Source organism: Equus caballus, chromosome 6 (genome assembly GCF_041296265.1).
Source record: "Equus caballus isolate H_3958 breed thoroughbred chromosome 6, TB-T2T, whole genome shotgun sequence".
In the NCBI taxonomy this organism is placed as follows: Eukaryota; Metazoa; Chordata; class Mammalia; order Perissodactyla; family Equidae; genus Equus; species Equus caballus.
Window position 1 is genome coordinate 83,064,849 of NC_091689.1, and position 16,905 is coordinate 83,081,753.

Here is a 16,905-nt window from a genome sequence, read left to right on the forward strand (position 1 = left end):
TCCCCTTCCTTGCAGGCTGCTGCTCTCCACCATTCTCACCCCCTTACACTGTAGACTGTCTGGCCTCATCCTGAGCCCACTTTAGAAGTCCCCCCACTAAGGTGATCACAGACCGTTTCTCCCAGATCCCCTGAGCAGTCAGGGAAAAACCTTGGAACGACAACGGATGAAGAGCCAGCCCCAGATGCTGGAAGACTCATTTCATCCCTGGAGGGGATGGAGGTGGGAACTAATGCCTGGTTCCTCTGGAACAGTCAAACATGGGCCTTCTACACACGTGGATTTTCCAGAAACTGAAATCCAGACCCATAAGAAAACAAACTTCTTTTAATGTCTCTCAAAAATTTAAATGTGCATACCCTTTGACTCAGTAATTCCAGGAATTATCCAAACACTCTTACCGTGTGTGATATGACACGTATCCAAGGTTATTAACTGCAACATTGTTATAGCAGAAGATTGAAAAGACCCATCAATTGAGGACTGGTGAGATAAATTGTGACACAGCCTGAGATGGAATATTATGCAGCTGTTAAAAGGGGTGAGGCAGCAACTTACACAGTGCTGGGGAAGGAACACGTGTCGAGTGAAAGTTAAAGCAAGCCACATAACACCACACGCAGTACACCACCCTTTGTGAAAGACAAATATACATTATACGCATCTGTACCTAAAGAATTAGGGATACAGAAACGCCACCCAAAATGAATTACAAGAAACTGGTAACATTAGTTACCCTCTCAGAGAGAAACTGGGTGACTGGTGAGGAAGGAATTGTTCCTAGTACTTTAGAATTGTCTACAAGGGACTCTTGTTACCTATTCAAAAACAAGAACCAGGTTAAAATGTTTGAGCTATGTATGCCCATATGGTAAGAATCTAGAATTGTCAAAAAAAAGCCCCAGCCAGAGCTTCGGGACCCCACTTCTGTGGCTTACGGTGGAACCTCAGGCAGTCTGCGTGCGTAAAATGGGGATTTTAATACCTGCCTCACAGGACCATTGGAGGCTTGGAATGTAATGCAACACAAGATCTGCCGTCCAGGACATATTTAAGAAGTGTTACCTCCCATCCTTCCTCAGTTTCCTCATCTAAGTGACAATTTGATGTCCGGCTCTCATGTTTGTTTAAGTACGGGAAGGTAGATGGATGAGGTCGCCTGAATGTGAGTGCCCTGGATCACACGGTAGATACACAGTAACCTGGAGAGGAAGGAGGGAGGGAGGGACAGGGAGTCCTCCCTGAGCTTGCCTGCCTTTCCCAGAGCAAACACCGGGGCGTGGAAACCCCAGGAGACCATTGGTTGGGGCCCTTGGTTGCCCCAGCACCCCCATCAACTGGGGGCAGGACCTGATAAGACAGGTGGCCTGCTTCAGGGAGGAACGGGTGGGGCACAATTGGAAATATTGACTTGGGGCCTCAGTGGGCAAGAAGTCCCTCTCACCAGGTGCCACACCTGCTATGGGCTCTCCCACCACCCTCCGGACTCCCGGGCCCTGGCGAGTGGGCTAGTCCTCAGGGACAGAGGGCGGGAGGCTGCTACGGTTTTATGAATTTTCTGTTTCATTTATATATGTATATAATATAAATGTTTGCAGGTCGTGATAAAAGTGAATTTCTTCCTGGGAGCTGCAGCCAAAATGGTTAGAGAGCCACTTCTCTAGATAATGGTGCTGTTAGTTTTATCGTCGAAGAGTGAAGTCCTTTATTGTGACAGAGTCCAGAACCCTGGCCCTGGCTCCAGCACTGGGTGGAACAGGGTGGGGGAGGCAGAATGCCTGGGATCAGCCTGGAAGCAGCTCCATTGAGGTGGGTAGCTACGCAGGTAGCGAGACCCGCCCTCGGGTAGGAACATAGGGGCTGGGAAGGAGACAGGGGCCCCAGAGACCCCACAGCAGGGCCAGAACCTGAGCATCGTGCGCCAGCCTGTCCCGACTACTGTACCCTCTGCATGTGTTTATTCTCCCTTGGTATTTTGGGAAGTCTGCAAATGCCCCCATCTCAGTCGTGCTAAGTGAGGGCTTGTCCACACTTAGTCCAGGGCTAAGGGACCAATGTGTCTGCCTGGACTCCGTCGGGGCGGCCGTGGAGCCAAGCGTCAGAGATGTACCGCTGCACCCAGCTGTGTCAGAAACCTCTGCTCCTCCCTTGCCCCCTGGAGACTGTGTTTCAACAAAGATAGGTGAACCCCTTTACACACTTCACAGAACCTATACACACCCATATGCACACAGCACACCCTCCACATGCAAACACAGAATGCACACGCCCTGCACATACTCGGCCATATATACGACATAAACGCCATGTAAAGGCGTAGAAATAGAAAGCTAGGATGGGTGAGACCGCGAGTGGAGCTGGGAAGAGCCCACCCTTCGGTGCCAAGTCCCATACTATCTTGGCTTCAGAAACCGTGGGTGTGACACGCCCAGTCCATAAGAATGGACTCTGGGCCTCTAAGGGGCGAGAAAACCAGGACTCCTTAGTCCCCAACCAGGACTCCTTGGTCCCCAGCTATAAAGGAATGAAGATGGTAAAAAGCCATCTCTGGCCACCAGGGGAGCACCATGGGTCTGGCTGAGGAGGAGCACAGGCTGGAGAACCGGACAGGCCTGGGCTCGAAGCCCAGATCTGCCACTTTCTACTTAGGCCAATTACTTGGTCTCTCTGAGGTTGGCTTGCCTTATCTGCAGTGGTCCTGAGGCCGACCTCCTCCTACGAGAATGGAAACTAGACTCTCTCCTGAGAAGACAGCCTAAGACCCCTCTGCCTGCCTCACAGGGTTTGTTGCACAGATAAAATGACATGGGGTATTTGAGAGCACGTTAATGACCAAGGCATGGACGAGCTTTCAGCAAAGAAGTCTCTCTGGGAACAGCCTCAAGAAGGCCAGATTTTCCTCCCCAGGGCCCCCCACTGCCCAGGCCCCCCAGCTTCTGAGTCCCAGGAGGAGGCCTCCTGACCACGTCTCTCCCACACCATGGACAAGGGCTGCACACAGCAGAGGGTTGACAGAGCCAGCAAAGGCTTTATTTTGGAAAAGACACTTGAATTGGCCTTTAGTGGGGGCATGGAAAAGGGGGTACCCCGAGCAGTAGATTCCCCCCAAGGGTGGGCTGAGGACTGGGGCTGAGCCTCTGGTGGGCCTCCTGTTCCAACGCTCCCCTGCACAGCTCCCCGCCCCAGAGCCTCCGGGGCAGCCAGGGGAGTGGGGAGGCTGGGAGGGATGGCAGGGGTGGTTCACTTGGGCAGGATATCAGACGACTCGGACACCAGCTTCCCATCGCGGGTCTCAATCTTCTTCACCACGATGGCCGAGGGGGGGCCGATGAGCTTGATGGGGCCGGAGCTCCCACCAGAGCTGAAGCTGGACTGGAAGGAGCTCAGGCCATAGCTGAGGCCAGGGCTTGTAAGGCCCCCGAAGGTCGTCGAGCTCAGCCCACCTGGGCAGGGACAGAGGCAGCCACATGAGCCCAGGAGCCCGTGCGCACATCAGGGTCCAGGCCCCCTTCTCCCTGCCACTCCCTACCTCGTCCCCAGGTGTGGGAAGTGCCCTGGTTCAGGACTCAAGGATTGCTGGGGAAAACCAAGAGCAGAGTGGGACCGCTTTGATATTAGCTATGTGACCTTGGACAGGACATTAACTGGGCCCCAGCTTCCTCAGCCGTACAAGAGGGAAATGTATAGGAGCTGTGTAAAAAGGCCCCACCCCCCGGCCCTGCACCCCAAGGCCAGGACACCCACCTGAGTAGCTGCTGGTCTTGGTATGGATGCTCAAGTTCTGCATCCCAGACTCCAGCCTGTACCCAGAGGACACGTAGGATGTCAAGACCAACTCCCAGCCCTGTCCCAGGACACAGGACCCAAGTCCCACCCTTCCCCACCCCAGGTCCCAGGGATGGGGTACCAAGGCCAGACAGAGGCCACCACACCCACCGGCTCTCCTCGCCCTCCAGCAGCTTGCGGTAGGTGGCGATCTCCACGTCCAGGGCCAGCTTGACGTTCATCAGCTCCTGGTACTCGCGCAGCTGTCGCGCCATGTCCTGCTTGGCCGTTCTCAGAGCAACCTCCAGCTCGGTCACCTTGTCCTGAGCATCCTTGATAGCCAGCTCCCCACGCTGCTCAGCATCCGCGATGGCGGCCTCCAGGGCAGCATTCTGGGCGGGGAGAGGCACAGGTAAGCAGGTAGAGCAAAATCTGGTGGCCTCCTCCCCCTGCGCTTACCCTCCCTTTCCCCTCCTTTAGTGACCCCCTCCCTGATCTAGACTAACCAACTCCATCCAGCTCAAAGAAAATGCTACTGACAAGATTCAGGAGGCGGAATGGGGAAATGAGCAGCTTCCAGGCACTTCCCTGCACAGACTTCTCACCCAGGACACCACAAGGCATTATCGCCACCCTAACTAGGCTAGATCTCTACTTTCTAGACTTCCTTACAGCAGCAGAGCCCAATCCTACCCTGATATATAAGACAGACAAAATAAAGCAGGCTTGGGGGACCCATCCTGGACCCCAACCTACCTGCCCAGCCCCCTTTGACCCCTGCCATGGCCCCCATGACCTCCTCAGCATCCCTCAGCCCCTCAGTAGCCATTCAGGAAGCTGGACATAGCTGCCCCTCCAACTCCCAAACTCTGATCTAGGATCCCTTCCCCAACCCCCAGACCCCTCCCTCCTTCCTGCACTATCTCCTGTCACCCAGATGTGTCTCTGCATCCTCTCCCACCCCCCATCCAGCCCAGACCTGGCCTTTGAGGCCATCGATCTCAGCCCGGAGTCGGTTGATGTTCCGGTTCGTCTCAGAAATCTCCGTCTTTGTGCGACGGAGGTCATCACCGTGCTTCCCAGCCAGTGTCTGCAGCTCCTCGTACTGCGGGTGTGAGATGAGAAGTGGGGCTCGAGAGGGCACCCCCTGGAACCCAAGGTGCCCTCCATCCAAAGGGGAGTGCCCTCTCAGCCCAGTCACCAGAGCCCAGGTCATCCCACCCCATCCCCCCACACACACACCACTGAAGGCCTTCTTCCAGGCCTCCGGGCAAGGGGACGCCCCCATCTCCCCATCTCTCCAGCACCCACTCAGCAGGCCCAGTCTACAGCAGGCAGAGTGGAGTTTGAAATTCTGTTCCATCATCATGGACGAGGGCAGAGAACTGGCCAGGAGTGGAGGGCAGCCTAGTGACCCTGTTCCTCACCTTGATCTGGTACATGAACTCTGCTTCCAATCGGCTGCGGTTGGCGATGTCCTCGTACTGGGCCTTGACTTCGGCAATGATGCCGTCCAGGTCCAGGGAGCGGTTGTTGTCCATGGAGAGGACCACAGATGTGTCCGAGATCTGGGACTGCAGCTCACGGATCTCCTGTGGTGGGGAGGGGAGGGGGGGAGGCTCTGTGCCTGCACATAAGGAGCCCCCCTTTGCAGAAGGGCCTTCCTTAGGGGACAAGTCAAGGGGCCAGCAACAGAGGAGAGGGGCAGGTAGGAGTTAGGATTGGGAGATGGCAGAGTTCCTGAAGAAGGAAGATGGGGCAGAGACCCGGACCTGCAGGGCAGTAAAGATGAAACGAGGCAGGCATGAAAGGAAACCTGGCTTTGGGTGAGGAACCAGAGGGGCAGAGCCCATCCACGCTCTCAGCTACCAATACTGAGCCCGCAGAGGGCTCCCAAAGGGCCCCAAAGCCCAGGACAAAGGCTTCGGGACAGCGCGGGCCTGAGTTGCAGGTGGGTCCTTGTTCTGTGTGTGACGACCTTAGACAGGCTGTTTCAGTCCTCTGAGCCCATGTTCTCATCTGTGCAGTGGGGTAGTAAACCCTCCCTCATGGAGGGGGACAGAACACATGGAGCATCCACGCTGGGTTCATCTTGGTCGCTGTAACTGTTTAGTGGGGCTCCCTTGTCGGTGCACTCGGGGCTGGGGCTGGGGGAACCTCAGTCTCCAGCCCCCAAGAACATACCTCTTCATACAGCTGCCTGAAGAAGTTGATCTCATCGGTCAGCCCTTCCAGGCGGGACTCCAGCTCTACCTTGTTCATGTAAGCTTCATCCACATCCTGGGGGTGGGGGAGGCAGGGCCTGAGCTGAGTGCGCACGCCCGACCCCAACCCAGGGCCACTGAAGGCCTGGACTTAGAAGCTTCCAACTAATGGCCTTCCCCACCTCACTTTGTGGCCTGATCCTCCAGCCCAGCCTCTGCCCATCACACCTGCATCCCCAGCCCAAACACCTTTATCTCGTCTTCCTGCAGCTCTCCCCCTCCCCCGCCCCTCCTCCTCTACCAGACCTCCAATTCCACTGCTCCCTTTTCTTAACCACGTCCCAACATCGATGTCCAGAGTTCTGTCCAAATGCAGCTAAGTACCTCTCTGTCCTTGTCTGCCTTTCTATGCTATATACCTAGAGGCACCCTGATGTTGTCCCATACTTCAAAACGCTTACGGACAGAACCCAGAAAGCCTTGAGTCCAAGTCTCTAGGCCCAGCCTCCAGGGTCTGGGGGGCGGGGACCCCTCACCTTCTTGATGAGGACAAACTCATTCTCCTTCTCCGTGCGCTTGTTGATCTCGTCCTCATACCTGGTGAGGAAAGACTTCCCATCAGAGGAGGAAGGCACAGGTGAGGTTGCCTGGGTCTTGGAGGGGGGCAAGAACATCTAGAAAATTCAGCTCATGGAGATGTAGGATATGAGAGGACTGGGCTGGTCCTTCTGTCCAGCCAGCTGCTCTCCCCCCACCCCTACCCCATGCTGTCATCAGCCAGTGCAAAGGCCTAGAGCAGGACCTCTCTCTCCAAACCCAGGAATACACACTGGATCAGGCATATTAGGAGGCTTAGCAACGGGAACTGACATGAGACCTCAGACAGAACTTTCTGGGGTGTGTTGGGAATCAGGCGTAAGGAATAAATAGGGGCCAGGGCTGTACATATACCTCAGAGGTCTGTTGGCTACCTGTCTCTCTCACCGTAGGTTTACAACATAAACGGAAACACATAGTTTGTTTTAATCTAAACAGTTCTGAGATTGAAAGAGGGTGAGTGTTATTAGCAATTATGCTGGGACAGTAGGCTAAACCCAGACTGTCCTGAGAAAACCTGGTCATATGGTCACCCTGATCATATAAGACTGCACTGCCCAACAAGCAGTGGGCCACGGGGTCTCAAGCCTCTGGTCCCAAGGGGTGGGGCAGGGCAAGATGACTTCCATTGGGGGGGGGGGGAGGGGGGGGGAGAGGAGGATGGCTCACTTATTCTTGAAGTCCTCCACCAGCCCCTGCATGTTGCCCAGCTCCACCTCCAGCTTCAGCTTCTCCTGGCCCAGGGCGTCCAGCTGCCGCCGCAGGTTGTTGATATAACTCTCGAACATGTTGTCCATGTTGCTCCGAGCCGTCTTCTGCTGCTGCAGGAAGCTCCACTTGGTCTCCAGAATCTTGTTCTGCTGTTCCAGATGCCGCACCTGCATGAGGGAGGAGGAAGCAAAAAGGTCCCCATCAGGCGCAGCTCAGAGCCTGGGGGAAGCAAGCGCTGTCTTTTCCCCTAACCCGCTCCCCAAGCAGTGGGGTCTCCAGAACGCAGGGACCTGCTAAGCTGCTCTGGGAGGACCACCTATGACCTGAGAGAGACAGCATGGGTGGGGAGGGGGGGGACATGTCCCTCTTGTGCTGGGGGGAGGGGCGTGGTTGGAACGGACGGCTAGGAGAGAGTTATGTTGAAGCTGTGTTTGCAGAACAAGCAGGTCTTATTTACTTAGATTGTATATTAGAGATCAATAAAAACAGCCAAGTTTTGATCAACACTTTATATAAGATTAAAAAAGGAAATGTCAATTGTTCATATCAAATAATATTATCATCATCATCATTCTTTGGAGTGGCCTTGAGGGACTCATACAGATGATAGGGAACCTTCAGCCCTACGGCCTGGAGAGCAGTGGCCAGAAGACCTGGGTTTGGGCTGGAACACTGCTGCTAACCTGTGCTGCATAACCTGAGTTGCTTCCCCTCTCTGAGCCTGGGTGTCCTCAACCCTGCAGTGGCCTGAAGGAACTCAGGCAGGCCCTCAGGAGCCCCATCGCTGTGCAGAAGTCACTTTCCTCCAGGGAAGAGGCAAGAGACTAGGTAGATCTGTCTGCAGACTGAAGACCCCCTCCTCCCCACCTCTGCATCCACAACCCTCTCCTCCTACCCTAACACAAAGGTCCTGGGTTCCTGGGGCTCAAGGAATCCAGAGGTGAGGATGAAATTAAGGCATGGTAGAGGGGAAATGTTTTTTTAAAAATAATAGACTGGTTCCAAGAAGAAGAATGCATTTTTCTTAATCCATCCAAAGTTGTAACATTTTTCTTTTCTTTTTTTTTTTTTTTGAAGATTAGCCCTGAGCTAACATCTGCTGCCAATCCTCCTCTTTTTGCTGAGGAAGACTGGCCTGAGCTAACATCTGTGCCCATCTTCCTCTACTTTGTATGTGGGACGCCTACCACTGCATGGCTTGATAAGCAGTGTGTAGGTCCACGCCCAGGATCCAAAGTGGTGAACCCTGGGCGCCAAAGTGGAACCTTCCAACTTAACTGCTGCACCACGGGGGCCCCCCCGTAACATTTTTCAAATTGCAGGGACTTAGAAGAGAAGGCTAAGGGGCCAGTCCAGATCCAAGGAGTCCTTCTTTGTAAATCTCTTTCACTCCAGGTCATTCTTCCCCAAAATTATTTTTTTAAAAAAGTGATTATAACATTTCGCTTTAATGGACTGCTTACCATGGGCCAAGCATTGCTAAACTCTTTGCACACATTACACGCCTGACTCGGCAAACCTCTGTGATTTAGGGATTATCAAGCCCGTTTTATAGATGAGGAAGTCAGATCTAGCAAGGTAGTCATCAAAGGACTGGGAACCAGGGATTCGGACTCAGAGCCTTGCTTAACTACTCGCTGCGGGGACCCCAGGGCTTGCAAAACGCGGTCAAGAAGTCCAGCCAAGGGCGCTTCGAACCAAGGAACCAGCCAGCCCTCCCCAAAGAACGGGGGAAGGCCGACTTCCTGGGGGGACTCCGATTCCTCTGGGCGCCGATCTGCCCCAGGATTTCCCTCCTTCCGTTCCCACAATGCCGCCCAGCGGCCAGTCAGCGGGGAGGGGCCCAATCCTCGGGTGCGCTGGGCCCCTGAGGCAGCGCCTCCGCCCCCCAAGGCTGCAAAATCCGGCCTGGCGCCTCCACTGGGGAAGCGGAGCCAGGCCATTGGGGCGGAGCCGGGTAGGGAAGGGTGAAAGGGACAAGGGCCGAGGAGGGAGAGGGGCGTTGGCGAACAGAGGCGTTATCTGAAGCCATAAACTCGGGTTTAACCGGACATGAAACCCGGGGGGGCTGTCCAACGCCCGCAGACTTTGAATCCTGGATGGACTTTCCTGAAGCTAGCCCTTGGCACCTCCCTACCCCACCCCACCCCACCCAACCCCGACACACCCCCCAACCCCAGACGCTCAGAGCTCCCCGGTGGAGGAGCGCGTCCCAAGACGGCCGCCTGGCCCTCACCCCCATGAGACCCGCCCACACTGCAGGCTGCCGGGGCAGGGGCCAAGTTCTGACTCATCGTGGTGCCCCCACACTCGGGCCCTGGGGCGCCACAGGCCTCAATCAATATTTGCCCGTCTGAATCAAGACACCCACTTCCTCCTCCCAGAATCCTATCAAATCACCATTAAAAAATAATGTGAATAAAAAGCACAGGGGCAACTTTAAGAAGCGCTCGGGGCGGTGCTAAGGGAGGAGGGTGAACCTGGAGGATGGGCCTCCCATCCCACCCGACAGCTGGACTCCGGGATTCTCCCAGGCAGAAAGTTTTACAGACGTCAGAAATCGGGTTGAGGCGAGATGGGGGAGGGAGTGAGGAAGCCGCGAGATTGAGAGTCAGAGCCGCCCAGACCCTCTCCCCATCCCCGTGCCAGCGAGAACCACAGTGCATGGAAGGAGTGAGTCACAGGTTGGAAGGGAGAGCGCTGCCAGAGTGGTGGGGCCCAACAGGACGCCAGTGGGATGTGCCCACCGACGGGGAGACCAAGTGAAAGGGCGCAGACCCTCGTGGGGCCCCAGGCACAGCCAGCCACGCAGGGGGAGCCCTCACCTTGTCGATGAAGGAGGCAAACTTGTTGTTGAGGGTCTTGATCTGCTCCTTCTCCTGGGTGCGCACGACCTGGATGTTGGGGTCCACCTCCAGCTTAATGGGGGTCAGCAGGCTCTGGTTCACTGTGACAGCGGTGATGCCCCCTGCACTCCCGAGCCCGCCGTAACCCCCGACCAGACTCATGCCGCTGCCCAGGCCACTCCGGAAGCTGCTGCTACTGCTCCCCACTCGGGAGAAGCTTGAGGAGCTGATGCGGGCGCCAGGTGCACTGGTGTACGAGCGGCTGCTGAAGGCCCGGGGGACGGAGGACACCCTGTGGGAGCTCTTGGTCATCCTGATGGACATGGTGGAGGTTGGAGTGGAGGCAAGTAAGCCGAACCAGATGGAGATTCAAGAAGGAGCGGAGAAGCTGCTTCTAGGTGGGGGACAGGGCCCCAGGATGGCCCTTTATAAGGGAGAGCCCAGCCCAAGGGGAGGGGATGGGCCTCGTACCTGAGTGGCTAGGCCCTGAGGGGGCCGGGCCTAACCCGACACCTGCCACCTACAGGCCGGACTCAGGTGGGGGCAGCAGAGAGCTGCTCCCACCCAGGAGCCAATTCCAGCGCCACCCCAGAAGCCCAGAAAAGAGCAATTCAATGAATGTGAAACTGGCAGGAACCAGCAGGCCTTGCACAAGCTGTCCGGAACGGTCATGCCCGGGGTCACCCAGCCGTTGCAACCCCAACTCCTGGGTCTTGTCTCCTTCCCTCCTGTGGGAAATAAACGCAATGACTGGGAAGCCCAGCAGGAAAGGGATCCCTGGCATTCGGGTCTCCCCTGAGCAGTTGACTCTCCAAAGACACCACCCCGTGTTTGTCTCTCCCCAGAGCAATTACGAAGGTCTGCCCAGGCTGGAGGGCAGGGCACCTGGGTTCCGGATCCTTGACCCGGAGGTCAACCATGTGCCCAGGCTCTCCTCAGTGACTGCTGAACGCTCAGCACCTGGTGTAGTGCCGAGAGGGTCTGGGTAAATATTTGTGGAAAGAATGAATGAACACACACACACACACACACACACACACACACACACTGGCAGTCTTCCCTCTGGGTCTGTAGCTGCACAATAAAGTGAGATCCTGCACAGTACTCTTCCTGGACACAACCCAGCGCCCTCCTCTCCTCCCAAGATCACAGGACTCCCGGGCCAGGCTGAACGTGGTGAGGCTTGCTCAAGAGCACGGAGAGCAAAGAAGAGGGCCAAAGAGGTAGAGGGGCCACGGCAGCTCAGGCAAGAGGGGAGCCAGGTGGTCAGGGGTCTTCATTATTCTTACTGCCACAGCTCCCAGGGCATGAATCACGGAAAGGAAGGCAGGAGTGGGGTATGTGGGGTGGGGTGGAGAGGGGTCACTGATGGTGAGTCAGTCTGAAGCCACGGGCCCTCCTTCTCTTCCCAGGCCCCCAACTGGCCAGAGGAGATGAAGAAAGAGTCCCTGCACCTGTCTCCCTGAACCCATTACAGAGTGAGTCAGGAGAGCAGGCCTGGGCACAGCACGCACCTGCAGAAGGCAGGAGAATGGGGAGCTGAGCAAGGCACCCCAGGCCTAGGCAGGGCCGGGTGGGGCAGGCTGTGGGTGGAAGGCAGGAGGTTTGGGTCCCCGAGGCAGAGATTCCAGCTGCAATTACCTGATGGCTGTGGCTGGATTCTCTGAAAGATCCTGCAGGGCATGAAATGGGGAATGGATGGCTCTTAACTAGAGAGACCAACAGATGCCACATACCCAGATGCCCAGAGGGGAAAGGGACAGACGGCCCACAGCCCCTCCGCAGGGACTGGGGGCACTAGGACAGCCCACCTGCCAGGAGGGACATATACGGATTCCTCCCCATCCTTCCCTAGCAGAGACCCCCAGCTCCCAGGACAGGCATGTGGCCCCCTACCCAGAGGGAAGGAGACCCAGGAGCCCCCTCCTCAGGGGATAGACATAAATCCAAGAAGACAGGCATACAGTCGAGCTCCCCTCACACCAGACCACACACACACACAAGGACACTCTTTGAAGTCCCTTCCAGAGAGACAAATCCAGAGGCTCCCAGAGGGAACACAATGACCACATCCCTTTCTCCCCCGCCTCCCCAGGCTCTGGTGTCCTGACGTGCTAAACCAGGCAGACGGAAATCCAGTTAGTACCTGTTTGCACCAGGCCCTCTCCTGGCCCCTTTAAACAATGCTTAATTTTCCAAAGAGTGATTTGAATGCACGCCACCCCCTCCCTAACAAACACCACCCCTAGCAGGGGAGAGAGACTTCTCCTTCCAGAGACCAAAGGGAGGGAGTATGGCCGGATGCCAAACCAAGGACAGAGAAGGCGGAAGGAGAGAAGGAGGAGCTGGTCAAACAGGTAGAGCAGCCCTGGGCAGGGAGCACAACCGGCTCCCCGCTTCTTCCCCTCCCCCACACTCTGTCGGTGGACCTGGGCAGATGGGGGGGAGGGACCTGAAGTCCTGAGCACAAAACAGCAACCCAGAGCCCTCCCTGAAATCTCAGCCCCTCCGCCCCTCCCGCCTAGTTCCCTGGTTCCAGGAGTGCCTTTTGTTTAACAGGAGGACAAAGGGGGCTACAAGGGACCCAGTGGTTGTCAGGCTGTAGGGCAGCCCAGAACAATCCAGGGCCTGAAGTGTTTGCATCTCATCTGTCGGCTCCCTATTGCCCAGAGACCCCAGCTGACCCTTCCCCCAAAGCCCCATGCTCAGCCTCTGTGCAAGACCAGAAGCCAGGGCCTTCCTCTCCACCGGCCCCTGCCTGGGATTCCAGGGTGGAGCAGAAGGGCAGGCCCCGGGACTACAGCCAAGTGGTGAGGGAAGAAAACCGGCCTGGGGCGGCCAGCAGGTACAACTCCTTGTATGGCTGTCTCTGGCCTCTGTGATCCGCACACGCTGCCCGCCCAACAAAAGGGAAAGTGTTTGCACAGGCTGTGCCCGACCCAGATGACGCTGCCCCAAAGTGCCTTTCCTGGAGAGCAGAAGGGAGGGAGGGACACTCGTCCTCGTCCCTGTGCCTGTCCCCTGTCCCATGGGTCATCCTGTCCCATGTCCCGTCCATCCCCCCCAACACCACCCCCACCACCATGGGCCACAGCGAAGGCACAGAATGATCCCAGGAGGCCCTGAAGCCCGGGGCAGATGTGTCAAGGCTGAGAGCAGAGGTGGGTAGACAGGGTAACTGCTATCATTACATCACTCACAATCATCAGAAAAGATGGTCTAAACAAGTTCCTCTCGGTGATCAGGACTGATAACACAGACACCACACTGACAACAGCACTAGTCATAGGAACCAACATGGAAACAACCCAAGTGTCCCCCAGTTGATGAACAGATAAACAAAATGTGGCGTATCCATACGATGGGATATTATTCTCAATAAAAGGGAATGAAGTCCTGCCACATGCTACAACGTGGACAAACCTTGAAGACCTTAGCGAAGGAAGCCAGTCACAGAAGGTCACATATTGCACGATTCTGTTTATGTGAAATGTCCAGAATAGGCAACTCCGTGGAGACAGAAAGTAGATTTGTGGTTACCAAACCACCCCCAGGCTGGGGGGAACGGAGGTGATTGCTAAAAAGCCCAGGGTTTCTTTTGGGGATGATGTCAGTATTCTAAATTCGATGGTGATGGGTTGCGCGAGCCTGTGAAAATGGTAAAAATCAGTGAATTGCAAACTTTCAATGGGTATATTGTACGGTATGTGAATTACAGCTCAAAAAAGCTGTTACCAAAAAAGCACCCAAAAGCATAAATCAGCCACATATATAAAGTGGGGGCTTTGCGGGCCAACACGGGGATCAGCGGATAGGAAGGAAGCATTTGTTTTGATGCAGAAGGTAAAGAGGCCCCTGCCTCTCAGTAGTCACCAGGGCAGTGTCCCCAAAGCACTGAAATCACTTTAAAAATCCTACTGTTGGCATAGAAATAGCTGAGTTTAGCACCAAGGCAGCAACAACAATTGATTTCAGTAGGAAGCCCCAGATGGTGGGTACCGTCATCAGTAAGCCACATCATGAATAATAAAGTTGATTTGATTGCTGATTTTTGTGCTGCGTGCCTCAAGGCCAAAAGTGTTCGTGGTCAATGCTCAGTAAGTGGCGCCTATTTTTCTTCATGATAAACGGTGGTTCTGATGATTAAAGCCTGCCCGAATGGGAAGGGACCACCAGAGAGGCAGCAACCTCCTGTGCCTAGAAGTCTTAAGACCAAGGCTTGCTTGCCAGCTGTCTGCTGGGCTCACCGTCAGAGGATTCCTCGTCAGATAGGGGTTTGGACTAGAACTTCCACATCCTCTGACTCAGAGCCTTATCCATGTCCCACCACCACGGAGCTTTACACATAGAAGACTGGACATCCATGAACGTTCTCTAAGTTGAAATTTTGATTGGATAGGAGATGTGGGAGAGAACAAGTATGGGGAGAGGGGGGCAAGGTGGGTGTTATAGTGGAGGAAAAGAGACAGAAGCCCAAGAGCCTGGAGACGACGAGGTCTCCCACCCATCTTCACATCCTCACAGCTTCATCTCCACGGATGCCAAACCGGAAGAGGCCATCCATTGGATGAGCAGTCAAGCCTGGGTGGGAGGATGCAGTTGTTGTGTGAGGTGTGAGGATGTGGTTGTTGGAGTTCTTCCTCTCAACTCAGCTTTTCTGTCTGGAGCACGCACATCAAAATGGCCTGGGCTGCACTCCATCAGCATTTTTTAAAGCTTCCTCTGTGCAGCCAGGGTTGAGCACAAGGCTTTCGCTGTGGTCCCACCACCAACACCTCCAGGAGCACACTGTTCTCTCCACAGAGGAAGGAGGCCAGAGCCCACGCCCAGAGCACTGCAGGGTCCCCACCTAGAAAGGATCATGTTTTCTCCTGAGGGAGGAAAACAGAGAGTGGCCAGTCCCCAGAGCCTGACACTCCACCATGCTGGCCAGGAACCAAGACAGCAACTGAGAGACGACTCCAGCTGGTCCCAGTCCTGGCAGTGAGGACAGCAGGGTGGGCGACCCGAGTGATGGGGGGTGGGAGGCAGGGAGTCCCTGGAGAATGCTTCCTAGGGGGACTGAGTGCCCAGAAGACACCCAAGGAAGGAGTCAGGCAGGCTGCCCACAGCTCCACTGTGGGGAAAAAAGCTTTCTAAAGATGTGTCCAGGTCACCAGACAGGAGTGCACGAGGGAGGGAGGAACAGCAAGGAGCTGGGGCTCCACTCAGCCCCCTTCCCCCACCCCCTCCCCACCCTCCAGCCCTGACAACTACCATGGCCTGGGCTGCTTGGCAATGGAGCTATTGTCCAGAGGTCTGTTGTTCTGAATTTCCTGCCCGGCAACCTGAGGACCGAGGTGGGGAGTGGGGGCAGGGATTCCCCCCTGTTTTTATTCACCCGTTCGTTCACTCATCCACTCATTTGCTTATCAGGCACCAGCCTAAAAAGTTTAGAGAAATCGCTTTTTGGCTCCTTTTACACCAGTTAGGGACAGGTGGGAGCCTCCTTTGGTCAAGGCAAGAGTTATCCTGAAAGTCCCTGTTGAAGAGTGACCATTAGGGGTCCTTAGTCACTAACTCAGTATATTGGTGGCTGACCATATACGAGGCACCTGTTGGGCAGGCTCCGAGGAAACTGAGCCCCTAATGGCCTTCGCTGTTTGTTGGGGAGACATAGACACATGATGCCACTTATTCTAATGCTTTAATAATAATATTTATATGGTACGAAAAATGCCTTACAGATATTAATTCATTTGATCTTCATGAGAACCCTATAAAATATGTGCCATAATCACCCCATTTTTACCAGATGAGATTAAGAAGCCTGCCCAAGGTCACACAGCAGTGTGGCTCTTTCTCCGTGCTCCTAACCATTGTATCACACTCCGGTACCAGGATGGGGGACAGGAGGAGCAGCATGGTGTTTAACAGCTGAGAGCCTGTCCTCAGCTCGGCCCACTGGCACTAGTAGGGACAGGGCCTGAGAGAAGTGGGCTGAGGTCAGCACGCTTTGATGCGAAGAGGAGCAGAGTGTCAGCATTGGGTCTGAGGGTCCCCCGAGTAGGCAGAGGTCTCATAGGGTGGGGAAGGATGCTGAGGTGAGCTCTCTTACCTCTGCGATGCCTGAGTCAGTCTTGTCTGAGATGAAAACTTTTTAGTCTCCATTTTCAGCCCCCACCCCTGAGCCCCATTTCCTCAGAAAAATCTAGGGCTCTGCTTGTAAAGGGGAGCCCTTTGTGGTCTGAGAAACATCCCCCAGGCACGCCCTTAAAAACCCATAACAAGTGGGATTGGACAAGATCCTTTGAGTTCCCTAATATCTCATACTTTCCAAAGAGTTCCAGGGAAGGGCCCACTCTAACACACCAGCCGGGCCCCCCGCAGGCTCAGGGTGAAGAGAGGGGGCTCTTTCCTACTTTCCTGATACGTAGGAACAGTGCTCCTTCCATGCCTGGGGCAGGAGAGAAAGTCGTGCAACACTGGTGGGTCATGAAGAGTCATGGGCAAGGTGTGGTCCTCTGAGAGGCGTTCTCCTGGGCTCCAGATCCCACCCCCCTCACCCGAGCGTACGGCCACTGCTTAGACCATTCCCAACGTTTTCCACGGTCGTGGGTCATGGCCTCCATGGAATGATGACTCGTCTATGGCAGGCTGGGGCAAACAAAAAGGTCTGCTTGAAACCAGATGTGGTCAGGCCTATGGCCGCCACAGCCCTCCTTGGGACTCTCAGAGGGCTGATGGGCCCAATATATTGCACAGTTATAGCCCACTCTGGGCACAGCCAGGCTCGCCAGGCA

At 55.4% G+C, this 16,905-nt stretch overlaps 1 protein-coding gene across 1 annotated transcript; it reads right to left on the reverse strand.

Annotated features, from left to right (window-relative positions):
* Positions 1–3,003: 3,003 nt before the first annotated feature.
* LOC100063511 (keratin, type II cytoskeletal 8) lies at positions 3,004–10,899 on the reverse strand. The gene is made up of 9 exons (XM_023643611.2): positions 10,103–10,899; positions 7,236–7,444; positions 6,506–6,566; positions 5,950–6,045; positions 5,193–5,357; positions 4,745–4,870; positions 3,937–4,157; positions 3,745–3,800; positions 3,004–3,443 (listed from the first exon to the last, which is right to left on the reverse strand). The coding sequence occupies exons 1-9, from the start codon at positions 10,445–10,447 to the stop codon at positions 3,241–3,243; spliced, it is 1,482 nt and encodes a 493-aa protein (XP_023499379.2). The 5' UTR covers positions 10,448–10,899; the 3' UTR covers positions 3,004–3,240.
* Positions 10,900–16,905: the final 6,006 nt, after the last annotated feature.

What these genes read in the sequence shown, in the direction of transcription:
- LOC100063511 (XM_023643611.2), bottom strand. Translation starts at nt 10,447, where the DNA reads ATGTCCATCAGGATGACCAAGAGCTCCCACAGGGTGTCCTCCGTCCCC. An exon ending in TCAGGCAGCTGTATGAAGAG is followed by an intron (nt 5,358 to 5,949) that starts GTATGTTCTTGG and finishes TCCCCACCACAG; the next exon opens with GAGATCCGTGAGCTGCAGTC. An exon ending in TCGATGGCCTCAAAGGCCAG is followed by an intron (nt 4,158 to 4,744) that starts GTCTGGGCTGGA and finishes CTCCCCGCCCAG; the next exon opens with AATGCTGCCCTGGAGGCCGC.